Source organism: Neopelma chrysocephalum, unplaced genomic scaffold (assembly GCF_003984885.1).
Source record: "Neopelma chrysocephalum unplaced genomic scaffold, ASM398488v2 Primary Assembly neopelma1_44, whole genome shotgun sequence".
NCBI classification, from domain to species: domain Eukaryota; kingdom Metazoa; phylum Chordata; class Aves; order Passeriformes; family Pipridae; genus Neopelma; species Neopelma chrysocephalum.
Genome location: NW_020897703.1, coordinates 9,472,267 through 9,488,464, shown reverse-complemented (window position 1 = coordinate 9,488,464; position 16,198 = coordinate 9,472,267). Strand labels below are relative to the sequence as shown.

The 16,198-nt window shown below is 43.6% G+C and overlaps 1 protein-coding gene across 16 annotated transcripts in view; it reads left to right on the top strand.

Annotated features, from left to right (window-relative positions):
* ABI2 (abl interactor 2) overlaps positions 1-10,945 on the top strand; it is a 69,842-nt gene extending 58,897 nt beyond the window's left edge. For all 16 annotated transcript variants that reach the window (XM_027678377.1, XM_027678374.1, XM_027678376.1 and 13 more), the window contains one exon: positions 4,844-10,945. In XM_027678377.1, the coding sequence (XP_027534178.1) occupies positions 4,844-5,019 (176 nt within the window). In that variant the 3' untranslated portion in view covers positions 5,020-10,945. The remainder of the gene's footprint in view (positions 1-4,843) is intronic.
* The last annotated feature ends 5,253 nt before the right edge of the window (positions 10,946-16,198 follow it).

The window sequence follows — 16,198 nt, the reverse complement described above, 5'->3', positions numbered from 1 at the left end:
TAGGTTTAAAGCTAGTAGAGACAGTAGGGTTGTGTTTGTAACAACGTTTTTTATGAGCTCCTGTCATCCTGCTTTTGGACATGGAGTCTGCCTAGACTCCTTCATAGCCAGTATTTGGTATTGTGGTAGAGGTGCTCCTCCAAATGGCAATTTAAAAGAATGAAAGTTAAGCTACTCCTCTGAGTCTGACTCTTTGACCCTTTTCCCCAAAGGGAAGGTGATGACTAGCAGGATAACTACATATTTTTTTACTTCCTCTATAACCTATCTTTCACTTAATCCTGATAATCATACTCATATGAGGTCAAAAGTGAATCAGTCAGTGCTGTGATTGTGTTTGGGGCTCTGGAAGCTGCAATGCTGCATCAGTGTGGGGCTGTGCTAAGCTAGAAAACGCTGCATCTGTGTGGGACTGACTAACTGAGGCACTGCTGCGTGGCTGCATCCCAGTGTCTTCCCCTTCTGAATGAAGCAGGTGTGTGGAAACATGCTGGAGTAAAACTACAGGGAAAAAAAACTGAGTAGGTAGATGGGGCACTTGAGTATGAAAAGATCTACTGCCTGGTGTGTGTTCTCCTGTGAAACAGGATCGTGGTGCCTCTTACTAAAGGGTGATATAAAATCTAATGCCACAAAGCAACCAGGCATCTCACCTGACTGTTAGACCCATTCACGCTGCATCGGGTGGGGGGGAATCAAGAATGCCACAAAGATAAACCCAGTGCAGGACATGAGGGGAGGGGGGAAAAGACATGGAAGAGGCACTTTCTGCCAACTCTAGCTTGAAGAAGATGCTACTATTCCTGAGGGAGATGGAGGAATATGTGGGAGTTTTTTTGTTACTCCCCAACCCCATCTACCTTGTGTGGTTCATGCAAGGAGTACCCAGGCTTTGCTGATAAGCTAAGGCTATGTCAGACAAAGTGGCTGACTTGCAGGGTGTTTGCATGACTTGCTTTATCTACTGACCTCTCCTGTTATTCTGTTGATGCACTCAGGTTCTTTGATTAAAAGTTGTTTCAGTTTATTGTGGTCGGGGAAGCTTTTTTCCATGAGGGAGGATGAGGGAAAAATGCTATCTCATAGTCATAGGACTCTTTTTGCTGTGCAGTTTGGAGGGTATTCCTGATTATTGATATTAGTTACCTGGCTTCAGAAAATCAGGTTTTGGAGTGCAGTGGGGTTCCTGATGTTGGATTTCTTTTTTTGGAGGAAGATGGCAAATCTTTTTCAGGCTGGGACCAGTACAGGTCATTTCAGCAAGTACTGGATGTGCTACGTTACTCAATGAACTCCTCCTTATCAGGCAGTTCTGAGAATGGACAGTATCTGCTCAGTTGCATTGTGGATGATGTATTTTGGACTGGATGAAGATTGGAGGCATATTACTATTTGATAGGAGAGTAAGTCTCAAGGTTTTTTCCTGTGTTTTTCCAGGCATAAGATACTCTTTAGCCCAATTCTACAATTGTGTCACTATCTTTGTTAGGTTTCTGTTAGTCCTGCCACCTGGCCTTCAGCACATCTCCAGTGGCATTTCAGCTGGGAGCAAAAGAGAAAAAAGAGGATCCTGGTGTGTGCAATGCCTGTTTATAGTTTCTCATACTAATGCAAGGCATGTGTGCGTGTGTACATGTGGTCTGGGAAAACATCTTTCTATTTGAAGAAATAATGACATTTGAATGATAACATATTGTTCTGTTACACTTTTCTGTGTGACTTCTATGAGCTTGTGAACTATAATAGTTTATATAGGTGCATATGTGCACAGATCTGTCACCTCTCAGCAGGCAGTCCAGGCACTTTAGTTTGATATTTACAAGGAAAAGCATATAGGATAGCAAAACTGTATAGGGGAGTCTTTAAAGATAAACTGGAGAAAGTCAGGCTTTTAGTCAGAACATTTTTTTTGTGGAGAGAAAAAGTATAGGAAGCCAAACATTGTCTCGTATTGGTGCAGACACCCATGCAAAAACTTGAGATTTGACTGCTTTGCTGAAGTTGTGAGAGAAGTGCTTGGCTGTGAGTTTTTTGTAGCAAGCTTTGAAGCTTTTAAGTTAATGAAAAGCCCCATGCTAACAGAGGACTTTTATACTCAAAGAATGCGTATGCTTATCCTGCTGGGAATTATAATGCTTTATCTTCTGCAAAATAATTTATCCTGTGGCAACTCCTTAAGTTCCTATAAATAGTATTCTGTGCCACATGATTCAAAGCAGACAAAATGGATGGAAGTAAGTGGCTGTTCCAACACATTTACCCCCGGTAAGTAGAGTAGCAATTCCTAGGATTTGTACTTGTTCTTTTGATATGACTGTTCTCTTAAAGTTCACATGAAAGCACTTGGAACAGGATTAGGGTAGATGACCTTTGCCATAGAAGCTGGGACACCGAGGAGGTGTCAAATACAGGGGGTTGCTGCATATTGAAATGGGATTCAGTATGACCCTGTTCTGTAAAGGGGTCAAGCAGTGTGGAGAGGTACCTTTAACATTAAGATATGCTCTAGCTTACAGCTGAGAAGGAAGTGAATAGCAGATCCATTTCGATGGAGAAATTCTTAGGTAGGATATAGTTACTGGGGATGTTGAACTTGAGGACACCACTGCGTGCCTATAATAGCAACAGCCAACCTGCAGTGTCCAGTTTTCCGTTGAGCTCTGTGTCTGGATATGTGGCATGAAAAGGTAAGAAAATCTTCTGGCTTTGCAAATCAGATGAATGGAAATGGGTATCCAGAAGGAAAATTTGCCCTCATACCACATAGAGAAAATGTGTGGTCACAGCTGTCAGATTTCAGTTGGGTAACCAGCCTGGCCTATGTTTGTGGTCAGTTTGATGCAACAGAGTTCAGCCAAACTCTGTGTAATCGTTGGAGAACCAAAGATCACTGATTGGAAGAATATCAACTTAAATGAGTAATTCTGTTTTTCATAACTGCGTTGAAACGTGTTCATATAGAAATGAGAAGAGGCTCTGGCTCAGGCTCACAGGGAAGGATGCCACCTCCTGAGTCACTATTGCTGCTTCCTGTCTCATCTGGAGCCTTTTTTTGCAATACTGGCCTGGACTCCAGGTAACTCATGGCATGTGACAAGCTCACAGCTTGAACTGGTAGGACTACAGACAGAAGGATTAAACAGCCTTTTAGAGAGAGGAGTGTTGCCAGTACAAAAATAACATGCTGGAGGAAGCAATGGTGATGTAAAAACAAAGCCACGCTTCAGGTAATGTTATAAGAGGCTTGACAAGAGGCAAATTTTCTTCACAAACTTAAGGAAGAGTTTCCTTCTTGTGAGCATGAAATAATGAATCCATTCAGTATCAGAAGGGACTAGAGTATACTCAAATGTGAGAAAGAAAGGAATTGGAAGTTACCATGATCCTTGGATTATTATTATCAAAAGAATGAAGAAAAATAGCACAGTGACTCTAGGAAGACATTTTAAAATTAACAGTTAAAAAGGAATTTTGAAGGACTATAATTGAACAGAGTGCATGTTCATACAGTGACTTCTGTTTTTCAAGCTAAAAATTTACTCATTTCTCCATTTGTGTTTTCTTTGCTCAGAATTATAGGTCTAAAAGTAATTAGAATGAGTTACTTAACAACTGCTGGCATGAGTGTAGAGCCAACAACATATGTTTTTAAATATGCTCTAGTCAAATAATATATAAAAAAAAATCTCTGTTCATACTCTGATTCTCCATCGGAATTGATTTGTATAATCTCAGGTTTCCCTAGTAAATATTTGAGTTGATTCCTTTGCTCCCTCAGAAGGAAATGACCTCTTTTCTTTTGGAAAGAACGATGGGTTGAGTAGGACTCTTGGATAGTGTGCTTATGAACACATGCTGTTAATTTTTAATCCTTGCTTTAGTTTATAGAGTATCTTCCTGTCTATCCCCAGTACCAGATTTTAGGATCCCTGTCCAACATCTATTTTTTTTTTCAATGGCAGCACTGTATGTTTCATTGCCAAGTGCTCAAAGCAGTGATTGATGCTATTTGTTAAAGTACTTAGAGTCTGGCTTAGCTCATTTTCTGTATGGAACACATAATGATAGGACTGAGAACAGAAAAACGTATCAAGTTGATATCTATTTTCTGCCATATCAGGACAATGTTTAATTTAATATTTGCCAGTGTTTTGTCCAATTTATTTGACTTTCCTAACAACTTTTGTGCCTTCAGTTAGATATTTTGCAGCTGTAAGAAAATGTCCTGATACAGTATGTGTACATTTGGTTTCCACCTTCTTGGTTGCTCCTAACAGGATTCACCCACCGTGGTGCTGTACACCCTGGGAGTGGCTGCTGGCCATTGAGACTGCATGCATGCATTTTAGAGATCTAAATGTGGAAGTAGCTAAGGTAGATGGAAGTTTGGGACATCAGCCTTGGCTCATTCTTACTGTGATCTGAAGAGAGCTCTTGCTATACTCCTTCTTCCATGTTTTCCAGGTCTTAGTTGTGCTGAGATCTGTTTTAGCACATATATCTAATACGTGAATCTTGGAGTAAGTCTGAATGGTCACAGTCATGGGGAGTTACATTCACCTCCTTGTATCATTCCACACCAAAAGTGTTTCATACTTCAGAGGAAGTTGTAAACTTCCTCTGGTGGGTCTGGAAACAGGAAGAATAGAAGAGTTAAAGGCTCATGTGCTTCAAAGCATGAGCTCTTACAAAACGCTTTGGAAGAAACTGTCCCTCTCAGCAGGTCATTCTGCACCCATACTGGGGAGGCAATGGAGCTCTCTGAGGTTGCCTGGACGAGGTGATTTGATTTCCCTCCTCCTCCCTGTACCTCTCCTAACAGTCACGCTCTGTTCTTTCCTAGTGGTGGCGATCTATGACTACACCAAGGACAAAGAAGATGAGCTCTCATTTCAGGAAGGTGCCATCATTTACGTCATCAAGAAAAATGATGATGGCTGGTATGAGGGGGTCATGAATGGAGTGACGGGGCTCTTCCCAGGGAACTATGTGGAGTCGATCATGCATTACTCAGAGTGAAGACTAGAGGACGGAACACTGCATCTCCTGCTGCAGGAGCTGTCAGGGCTTCCCAGATCTCCACCAGCCGCTGGGGCCCGATCCAGTATAACTGAATGAAGGATAATTGTAACAACCACTCTTTGGGTTTGGTTTGGTTTTTTTTTTCTTTTTTCCCCCTCATTATAAAACAATAGTGATTTGAGTTGTTTGAACAAATGGCTCTTCCAGCGGCCAGCAGAGGCTATCCTGAGCCATCTGACTTTGAATTAAGCTGACCCATTCAGATGTAACAAACTCATTGAGTAGCTGATACTTCACTCGAATTCTGACTTCTTCTGACAGGCCTTGGGATCTGTCTCAGGAATCCTGTGTGCCCCCATGGTACTACCACTGGCAGCAATGCCTGGCACTGGGGATGTCCTGGATGCTTGAGGTGAAGGTTACTGGCCAGTGGACATCCCTCTTGTTTCTACACTACGCTCCTGCGCAGCTGGAAGAACAGTCATGTGCTAGCAAACACTGGGATTTCTGCACAGAGACGTTTCTGTAACTGACTTCCAGATAGCTGGATAAATCTTTAGCGTAAACACTTCTGCAGCTGCTCTGCACACGTAGGCTGACGCAGGGGCACACAGAGCTGGCTTTCATTCACTCACCTTTCAGTTCAGACAATTAAGATGGCTGCAGCCCAGAGGACTCCCACCCCCATTTCCTCATCTTTTGAATGCCACATATTTGTTTTGTGTTCTGCACTGATGTAAATGTGCTCCTCTCCACAGCGAGCTCCTTGCCATGGTTGCTGCCAGTTCAAACAGAACTCACAGATGCCGTTGAGGGTGAAGGTGAAACAAGTTTACAGGTCCTCCTGGGGTGTGAGGATAACCTCTAGGGGGTGTGGTCCAAGGTTCAAATCTACTCATGCCTGCTTGCACTAGAGAAACTTGCCCCCAACTTTAGTCTTATGCACAATATAATCTTAAAAATCCAATCAGGTATTGTAAGTTGGCTATTTTGTACTTGATGACTAGATTTGCATATGTACTGTGAGAGCCCTGTGCAGAGGCAGGACAAACGGCAATTGTCGTCTTCATGTCTGTTGCCAAAATCTCTTCAGTGGAAGTAAAAAGGGCTGTTGTGTGTACTGGTTTCCCATGGAAATCCAAGCAGTAACTAGCAGTAGTTCTAGCTCTTCCCCTAGCCCTCTCCATTGTTTATTATAATAGATATTTTGAGATGTACTGGTGGCTTGGGGTGGAGTAATACCAGCTGAAGGCTCTGTAGCCCCTTGTGATAATACTTGGCTTTTTAATCTAGTCTCAGTTAAAAATTCTGCTCTGTGATTGTACACAGCAGGTCACTGTAAGTGATGGCTGTACTGTCTGCCTAAGGGAAGGTCTAAGTGTTACCTTTGGGTAAATATCATCCATTAACTGATTAAATTTCCTGTTGAGTCTTGTTAGCCTGCAAATTGAGCTGATCCTGTATCGTGAGAGCCTCCTGGGCCAGGGCATCTTCCTGGGTGACTTTTGACTGTCACCTGGCCAAGTTCCAGCTGTACCAACAGTAGCTTCTCCAAGGTGAGACAATGCTGCATCTGTCTTGCAGAGGCCTGTATGTAAAGCAGAGCAGTGCACAAGAGAGTGCCACTAGGGCTGGGTTAGTGATGGTATTGGCAACAGACAGGTAATACCAATCCCTTGCTTGGTAATTGGTGCAGTACCAGGATGGAGGTGCAGGTTTGGTGCAAACCTGGGCAGGGAGGTACCATAGCTGCTCAAGGGGGAAGAATGAGAAAAAGGCGGGTGAGGTGTGTTTGCAGGACACGGAGGAAGGTGATCACCTGCTGTGAGCTTGTGCAAGGTGACAGCACGCAAGAAACTAGTTTGGTTGAAGTCTGCAACTTTGAAGAAACTGGTGTGCAGATAGAGGTTACTTTCTCCCCTGCTCAATCCACACGTAGCCTAAGCACTGTTGTCTTCTTTCTGGAAGCTAACAACATTATTGTTTGGGTGTGTTTGCCAGAACAGATACCCTTATGCCTTTTTCCTTGTGAAAACTTGTCTTTCAGCAAGACTGGGAGAAGCAGCCATGTTCAGTTCCCTCAGCTCATCATTTCTCTTGCAGCAAGCCCAGAACCACTGGTTGTGTAGTCACTGGAATGACTGTTTCTAGTGTCTACACTTGAGGCACAGGGAGGTGCTTGCAGCCAGAGTAATTGAACAGCAGCATTAACAGGCCTTTGGTGCTTACAGGGTGGCTGTGTTTTCCAGGTCTATCAGAGCTTTCCTGGCTTCTCTTGCCTTGGGTATGTTTATGGCAAGGTCTGAGCCCACAATGCTCAAATGCATCATTAGGGCAGCTCAGTGAGTTACTAAGTGAGAGCTGAGCCCCTGTGCCCGTGCACCCACACTCCAGCTGGCAGGTCATGGATTAGTGAAACGTGTCTTCAACCCAGCCTGTGTAAGAGTGAGTGCTTGAACTCTTCTGGCAGGTGGGTGAGGATAGCATGTGATACACACCCATATCCTTAATCCTCATTCAGCTGGTTTTTCATCTTGCAAGTTTTCTGTGTTGTGAGAGCAGAGCAGTGTGAGCTGAGCACTTGCCAGAGCCCAGCACAGAAGATGAGGCTGCAGAACTGTGAAAGTGGAATGTGTGACATTCCTTGAAGAACTGGTTTTGATCTAATGGGCCAGGGGTTAGTTTGGTCCCTGCTGATAGCATGTGGAATTGTTTATCCTGCAAGAACTGCTGTGGATGGAATTTCTGGGTCACCAACTGCTGGTTTATGCTTTCTTATGCAGTACTAATGTAAAGAAATTAGTTGAGTTTTATGCATATTTTTATTTTGTACAGATTTTAATTCTGTGGCTTCTTTGGGGGATGATGTGATATAATGGTCATAGACCAGGCCAAGGTAAACAGGCTTTGTATATTAGTGTTACATAGATTGCATGCTAGTAAAGTCTGTGAGGGTTGTGTTTCCAGTTTTGTCCCCGGTATTTCTCCTTGTCCAAAATCTTCTCTCCCCCACCCCTTTTTAATTTACAGGTTTAACTTAAAAGGGGCTGGCAATTGGGGTTAGGGTGGGGGAGAAACACCTCAGAATTTTAAATAAGTGCACAGCATCTCTTCACTGCTGCGTTCTACTGCCACACCTGAAGGTGTTCAGCATCACAGGCTGTTGAAGCAGGATTGTGTAGGCATGAGAGGTGGGGGAAAGAGATGCTACAGCATAGCCCAAAGAGTGCTGTATGGCCAAAATGAATATGTTTCTCCCTTTGTGAGAACTGCCTTAGCCCAGCCAGCTGTTTTCATTGTGCACAGAAATTGTTCAGCATTCTCTAGCGGTGTATTTTGCCTTGGTTTGCTGTATTAGAGGTTACTTCCTTCCTCTTGGCCCCAGGGACAAAGCTGTTAATTACAGCTGCCTCTCCATCACGTGCCTGCATGAGGGGAAGTCTGACTGAGTCTGTCCACATCTAGTGCCGAAGCAGGTTAATTTTGGTGCCTTCTTTCCAGCCTAAGAGAGATGGCTGAGGTTGCATGTGTCTCACCCATTTTTTTGCCCTCATCTTGCTTTTTTTTTCTCTCTCTCACTGGTTAGAGCAGAGGGTTGAGAGGGGCAGGAGAGGCAAGCAGCAAATTTTATGCTTGAGCATCCGGAGAGTGCACACTGGCTCGAGTAGGCAATGCCTGAACACTTGCTGGTCTCACTGGTGAGACACAGGCAGATACTGCTGCACTGAAGAGCTACTGCTCTCACTAGAGGACAAGAGGTGTGGCATGGCCCCAAGGTAGATGACAGAGTTTGGTGTGTGTTACCAGGAGGCTGATCATGTTCCTGGAATTCAGCTTGTCCTTTCAGTTAGTTGAGTTGGTTGTTCCCGAAAGTGGCTGGAGATTGCTGCTGGTGTGACCTACAGGTCCTGTGGTCTGTGGCTGGGGTGGCTTACCCGTGGGTGCCAGAAAGGCTTAGACCCAGCTAGTTCTTGCTAGAGCAATTTGTTCTCCTTTCACAGCTGCTGGGCATTTTCTTTCTTTGCTGCTGAAGGTTTTTGGTGACAGCCAAAGTTGACATTGGCAGTGATTCAGCTTCTGAGAAGTGCCACTTTTATCCAGGGCGTTTCAGTTGATCATGAGAAGAAAGCCAGGCAGCAGCAGGACTGATGAGCCTTTTCTGGCAGAGGGTGGGCTGCCTGCCTGCTGTGTGTGTGCGTGTTGTTGCCTAGAGGTGGAAGAAGGTTGTGCACTGACACTTTTGTGCTTCTGTGGTGTCTCCCACCTGTGCTTGATGGTGACTTAGTGCTGAGCTCTTCCTAGCAACTTCTACCACTTCTTAGCAAATGCTGCTGGAAATGAGCTTGCTTTTTTATTAGTTATGTCTGTGGGCTCCAGGCATAAAGCAAAACTCATGTTTTCCTTTCTGGTAAGGATGGAACTTTATGTGGGTTAGTAAACTGGAAGCATTTACAGGGCTTCTCCTCCTTGGAGTTGGGACAGGACATTTTGTAAAACAGGCAGTGTCTATTCTCTGCAGGCCAACTTTTTGGAAGCTGCTAGAGGATGCTGGTGAAGAGACCATGGTGCTGTGGCTTTACGAGGAGCAGTACTTGCATTCAGAGTATAGGGAGTCACTGAATAAGCACTGCAGCATTTTAGGCAGCATTACAAACACCATGTAGAGACTTCACTTCCGACGTTGGCAACTGTGCAGTGGAAAACATACAGCACTGTTGCATTCACTGAGGCAAGTATTTACAACACTAATCTCAAGAGAAGATGGGTGGAACCTGAGCCTTAGCAGGTAGATGATGGGCTACAGCTTATGGGGTGCCACTTACAAGAATCTACTGTGCTTACAGGTCTATTCACCTTCCCCATCTTTTGGCATCTCCCAGTATTTGGTGCTGCAACATTATTACACAGAGGTCAGAACAGTACCAGAAGGGAACAGTGTGTGGTTTGGGGTTTTGCCCTCCCCCCCCCCCGTGAGCTGAAGTCAGTGTGTAGTAACAATCCCATTGATCTACTTCTGATGTTAAAACTTCAAGAATGGTGGGACCCCCACCTTATGTCCTTGGGGAGGTTGCTGAAAGCTTGGTGCAGCCAAGGTTTGACAACTGCTATAAGAAAGAGTAATTCACAGCCCACGGTGTTCTGCTGCTTTCATCCAAAACAATCCCCACCCATGTGTTTTGTTCACTCTCCTACCCATGCAGGAAGAGTTTGTTTCTTTGGTACTCTAAATATACTAATTTTATTAGCACCTGTGCTTGTAAGCAAGATGTGTTAGGAAACAGTGAAGGCAGCAGCAGCCTGATGTCCAGAGGTCAGCCTACAGCCAGCAACCTGCTGAACAGATATGGTGACCCTGCTGAAATGTGTGCAGTATGTTTGTTCCAGTTTCTCGTAAGACCTCAGAAGAATCCTACCACTACTGACTAATAGGAAGAGCTGTGTACAAATTCATTTCCATTACAGCGCCTTGGTAAAGTGCTGATATGTCTGAGATTTTTTGGTAAAGAACAAGTGCTTCTTTTCACATTTGAAAAAAATGTCTTTTGCAACTTGCATGGACAAACAGTTTCTATGAATTCTCTGGAGATGTCAGTGTCTAACATGGATTTTGTCCATGCACTTTTTCCTGAAAGCAGATACCCCCTTTGGTTTGCAGTCGGAGGCGTATCATGCTGTGCTTTTGCTTTTGGTACTGCTGATGCAGTGGATGAGTGCAGAGCCCACTGTAAATGACCAAGCCCATAGGACTCTGGGGAGCTGTATGCCACCAGTAACATTTTATTGTGTGTGCCATTTGAACCACCTTCCAGTGAGTGCAAACCCCAATTTTTAAATTTTTTTAATTGTACTTGGAATTAACTGTTGCTGTGTGCTAAACCCCTCTTGTTACGAGCCCTAAATAAAAGGAACAAAGCACACCCCATGTGTTCTGTGAGCGTGCCACAGCTGTGTCACATTCCTTGTCTTTGTCTACAGACTTTTCAACACACTGGGGACAGGGATGGTGGCTTATGTGTGCAGAAGGATCCCCGAGGATGTCTGAGCACTGCACTTCCCACAAGAAAACTATGATCCTTGGCATAGAGCCTGCTGCCTTCAGCAGCTCCTCTCTCCACCTCTGTATGACTGCTCCTTTTCTGGTAAATGCTAATGTAAGGTCTCACATCTCTGCTGCTCTCAGGGCCAGCCTGGGAGCAAATCATGGGGGAGGGAACAGAGCCGCATTCCCTATGGTGGCCCAAGAGAGGGTTTGCAGCAACACTTACCAGCCAGCAGCTGTTCCGTGTGAGCAGAGCTGGACAGGACTCTGCGAGCCTGAGGACGGAGGCAAATAGAAAAGGTGAGCCTTCACACAGGGTCCTCTTTAGACCTGTAATTGGTGTGCACCATGTTACTGGTACAGCCAGCTCTGACTCCCTGAAAAGAACTGTGCAAAGGAATAAAAGGTGATTTTATTTAGAGCGAGCATATCAGTGGTAACCTATAGGCCATCAGATACCTGAACCTCTACAGAAGGGAACCACTGATGGATGACCTGAGAACAGGGAGGGTTTTGAACTCATGAAAAAGGAAAATTGCAAGACAGAGGATTAAAACAGGTTATTAAATTTAACTACATCTTTATTGAATTGTGCATATTCCATTGTATAATGATCTATATTGGGTATTCTATAACGTAGTATTTCTTTTGTCCTCTCTCATGCTTAAAAAAGTATATTTATACATATATTTATATATATTTATAATATGGCAAAGCTCCCCCCAACCTGAAGCTATCAGTCTAAAAGAGCTTTGATTTTTCTTTTTGGAAAGGGAAGAAGAGGGGAGGCAATCCCATTAAAAGATAAAATGTGCAATTTTCTTTTTAAAGCAGTAAACATGAATGTATTTACAGCACTCAGCACAAGTTTGCTGCACAGACAAATCATCATTGCAGTGACACTTTTTCTTACACTTGCGTCTCCAGTATTATACAGAATATTCCCAGTGGCTGGTAACAATTACAGTAAGCCATAAAACAAACTGCTGCTCCAGTTAAGTCCTGGTCCACTGCAGTCCACTAGGAGGCCTAAAATTTCCAATTACAACTTTTGACAAAGCATTTAGTTTTCCTTTTAGAAGTATAAGCTGCACCAAATCAGCAGCAGGGCACTGTGGGCACAGGTTGGATGGCTAAACTGTCCTTTGCCCCCGCCCCTTGCAGGTGTGTACCCAGTTTCCAGTGTTGGTTAAAGGCAATGGATGCACAACATCTAACAGTGGCACCCTGTTCTCTTGCCAGACACATGCAGCAGATCAGCAGCACATCAGCTCCTGGCAATTTGGCCTCTTGAGGCTGGTGCAAGCACATCTGCATACCTGGAATTTAGCTCTGAATGCATCTTTGGTGTCTTGGGAAAGCTGGGAGGAAATTATTTTCCACTGTAGGGAACAGTTGATTCAGTTCCAAAGTCTCCTAAAAGACAAGTTGCCTAAAAGACAAGTTGCCTTTAAGCATTTAAATAAGGAGGGGGTAGCATCCAAAATCTGTCACTCAAGTTCCTTCTCACTCATTTATCTCACTAAGTCCCTGCGTGGGGGATTGTGCATCCAGGGCTAGTTCTTGTTCCTCCTGGTCTTCCAACTTCTCTAACTCCTGTCACCAAAGATGCACACATCTGCTGAACAGAGCTCCTTGAGTCCTTGCCCCCCTGAGTGCCTCGCAGAACCAAATAATCATTAACCCAAGTCACCATTTTCCCCGTGTTAGTGGCAGTTACTGTAACTTACACACACTGTGTGGGATACACATGCCTTGTTATCTCATTTGCAGTTTAGTGTCTCAAACTTTTCAAAACTACACCAATCCTGTGACTCAGTGGATCACAGTGTTAGTGAGTGCTGCCCCCTACAACAGACCCCTGGTTTGGTTAGTTTTCGTGGGCACTTTTTAATTGAAGGAAGGAAAGAATTCAGAAAGGAAAATTGCTGAATTTAAGACAAACTTATAATTCCAAAATAAAGCTTAAAACCCCAGCATGTTACAAAAACATCCAAAAGAAAATTATCCCTTGTAGTGTTAAAATATCTCTGGTTTGGAGTCTGCCCCAATTGTGCGAGGGAATGCAAAACTAAACCCCAGGAACCACAAATGGGCTCCAAAGAATTAAGACTCTCATCTCCAAATGAGGAGTACACTGAGTATATAATCTACACCTTATCAATGCAAAAAGGGAAACAACCAAACTCATATGTTCTGGCTGTATCCTCACTACCTTCTGCCAGGAGTTTATGCTGCTTTCCTGGAGTGCAACTGATTTTAACATGACATTAGTTGAAGTAACAATCATAGTAAGACTCACTTATCATCTTATTTTGAATAAGAGACAAATTTACCTGCAGTGGTACCACTGAAGCAAAACAATTTGGTTCTATGCCTTATTCTGTGAAAAGCAGAAAATTTCTCTTTTGCCCTTCTGCTGTTGAAATGGCACTTTTGGTTCCTTAAACTGTGGAAAAAAAAGGATTTTAAATCAGAGGAAAACTGGCCACACATTATCTCTGAGGTTGTTTGATTCATCCAGTTCCCTAAGGGCACAGAAAGAAGGAATTAGAAAACCTTTAAATGTGTAAGCCCAGAACAGTAAATGTGAAAATGCACTTGTTGAAAAAACTGCTTCCTCTCCCATCAGACCTGAAACCAAAGTGATCCAGGGTAGCATCACTTTGTTTCCCTGATGTGTCAGTCAGTCACTGTTGCCCTGCAAGCAACTGCAGAGTAAGTTCAGGAGAGGAGCTCTTTGGCTTTGAGGTCACACACCAAGTCAGAGCAGTCAGTGGAGGTTTGCCACAGCAAGAAACCACTGTGCAGGGTGAAGCAGGAACCTCCTCTCCCAGCCACAGGTTTTAAAATACTAATCAGAATCCCCAGCACAGCCACCTCCAACGTGTTACCGTGGTCTGTTCATAACCTGTGTTTGTTTTTAAAAATAATTTCTCCTCTAAGATTAGTGCTGATCGAAGAGCCTAGTTTTCCCTTTCAAAGCAACTCCCCAACATCTGAATTACGACAAAAGTGTCTGAGAAGGCTAGCTCCCTGCTTTCTACACCTGTGCTGCAGTCATGGAGAAACCTGGCTGAACAGGAGGGACCCTGCTGCTCAGAGGTGGATGCTACTGCTGCATGAGAGAGAAAATGAAGACCTAATCTGGAACAGATTACAAAAGCAGCTGTATGCCCTCACCTGCCCCTGCAGCAGTGGGGTTTCCCTGACACCCACCTTAACAAGTGTCACAGGCCATGTACTTCCTCCTGTAACACAACTGGGGTTTTAAGTAGCCTTACACTCTTAGTATTTTGAGATCAAAGCACCAGCTCTCTTTGTGTCTGAAGTATGAAAAGGATTACTGCCCATGTTTGTAGTAGGAAGCATCTTCCTGTGTGTCTGAGATCCAGCCCCTTAATTTTCTGATTTAAATAAATATAACGGTGCAATTATGAGACCACTGCACACAGGGGAAAATAACTTCCTTGCAAATAAGGCATAAATATTTACTTTCACAAAAGCAGTAAATAAACACACTGGAAAACTAAGTTACAATGGGGGGGGCAGTGTGTCTCCTAAGCTGAAAGGACAACCAGGTTGTCTGAACCACATTGTAGCCAAATTTCAGTGTTTAGCTGAGAGAAGGGAAGCTGCAGCCACTCACTGTATTTCTAGATCACTACTGACTTAGGAAGTAAACTGTAACAAGAAGGAATACGGGTGCCACCTTTGCTAAGATTCGTTCTTTTTTTGGCAAACTAAAGAGTTAAACGTCTGTCTTCCAGCAAGCTGTTTGCAGCCTGCAGTAGTAAGCATGGATTCATTGCCTAGGGAAAGATACTGGGAAAATGAACGTGGGCACAGGAAAATGAGAACAAGGCTCAAATGTCTCTGAAGAAATTGCACTCAAAACATTGCTGTGCTGAGTCCAAAGCACAGAGGTACCCGCACTGAATGAACGAAAGTAAGAGGGCTGGAACTGACACACACCAGTGGAGCTGTCCTGGGAAAAGAAAAGCACATGGGGCAAGCAGAATCCCCTGCCTGCTCTCACCTGGGAGCACATGCTGCATCAGCCCCGATGCATCCTGCCAGGGAGCAGAACGTGCCCACTTACCCCTCATGGTAACAGCTGAGGAGTTGTGGCTGTGCCTGTGCCTTTTGCTCCACTGGTGTGTCTGAGCCCCAGGAGCTGCACACAGTACAAAGCAGCAAGAGGACCAACGTTGAAAATTACAGCACCCATGAATTGCAGTATAGCTTAACAACCTTCCTGTGAAGTTACTCACCAGCTACACTGAGCATGCTTAAAATCAACAATGCAAATGCTTTTAAGGACACTTTGTAAGCACAAAAATAGTAGAAACAAAACTTGGTGAACAATTTGAAAGATACAAAAAAGTGCCTTTCCATAGCAGTGCTTTAAAAATGCACACAATGGTATATACTCTTATTGCTCAAAAAAACTAGTCTGAAATATTAAAACAATTTCCAGAGGTGCTGAAATAGATTTTTAAAAAATCATATGAAACAGGTCAGCAGAGACAGCACCACTAATTTTTCTCTTTTCATGATGCACCTATTTAAAACTATATAGTTATAGATGTGTCATTTACCCCCTCTAATTAGCAAAACTTTTTTCCTATTCATAAAATATTGACAAATACATTTATTTTATTATTTGGATTTTTTAAAAAAACTTCATAAAAAAAAGGAATGGGGGACACTGTCACAATATTTCTTAAATCTGTCATCCTCAATTACTCTAATGAGAGTTTAGTTTATATAGTTTTTACACATGTGAGGATACTGTCAGGTCAAGCCGCTGCCTTTGTTTCATTCTTTGGGGAAAGGAAAGCATTTAAAGTTTGCTTTTGGATAAAAGGTAAGCAAACAGTGAAATGACTTGCCCTATGAGCCTATTGACAGTATCCCTGTGGTGATGAGGGAAGCTGGGGTAGGTACAGTCCAAGTATTTCAGTTGTTTTACAAAAGGCTGCATACCACCACCCTGTAATGAACATGCATGATATACAAGACCACTCACACTACCTACACTACTTTATCACAAAGTCTGAATACGTGGGTAAGACTGTACAATCAAGCTGCTGAAGTACAAGAAAAAGAACTGTAGCACTTGATCTGGCGATT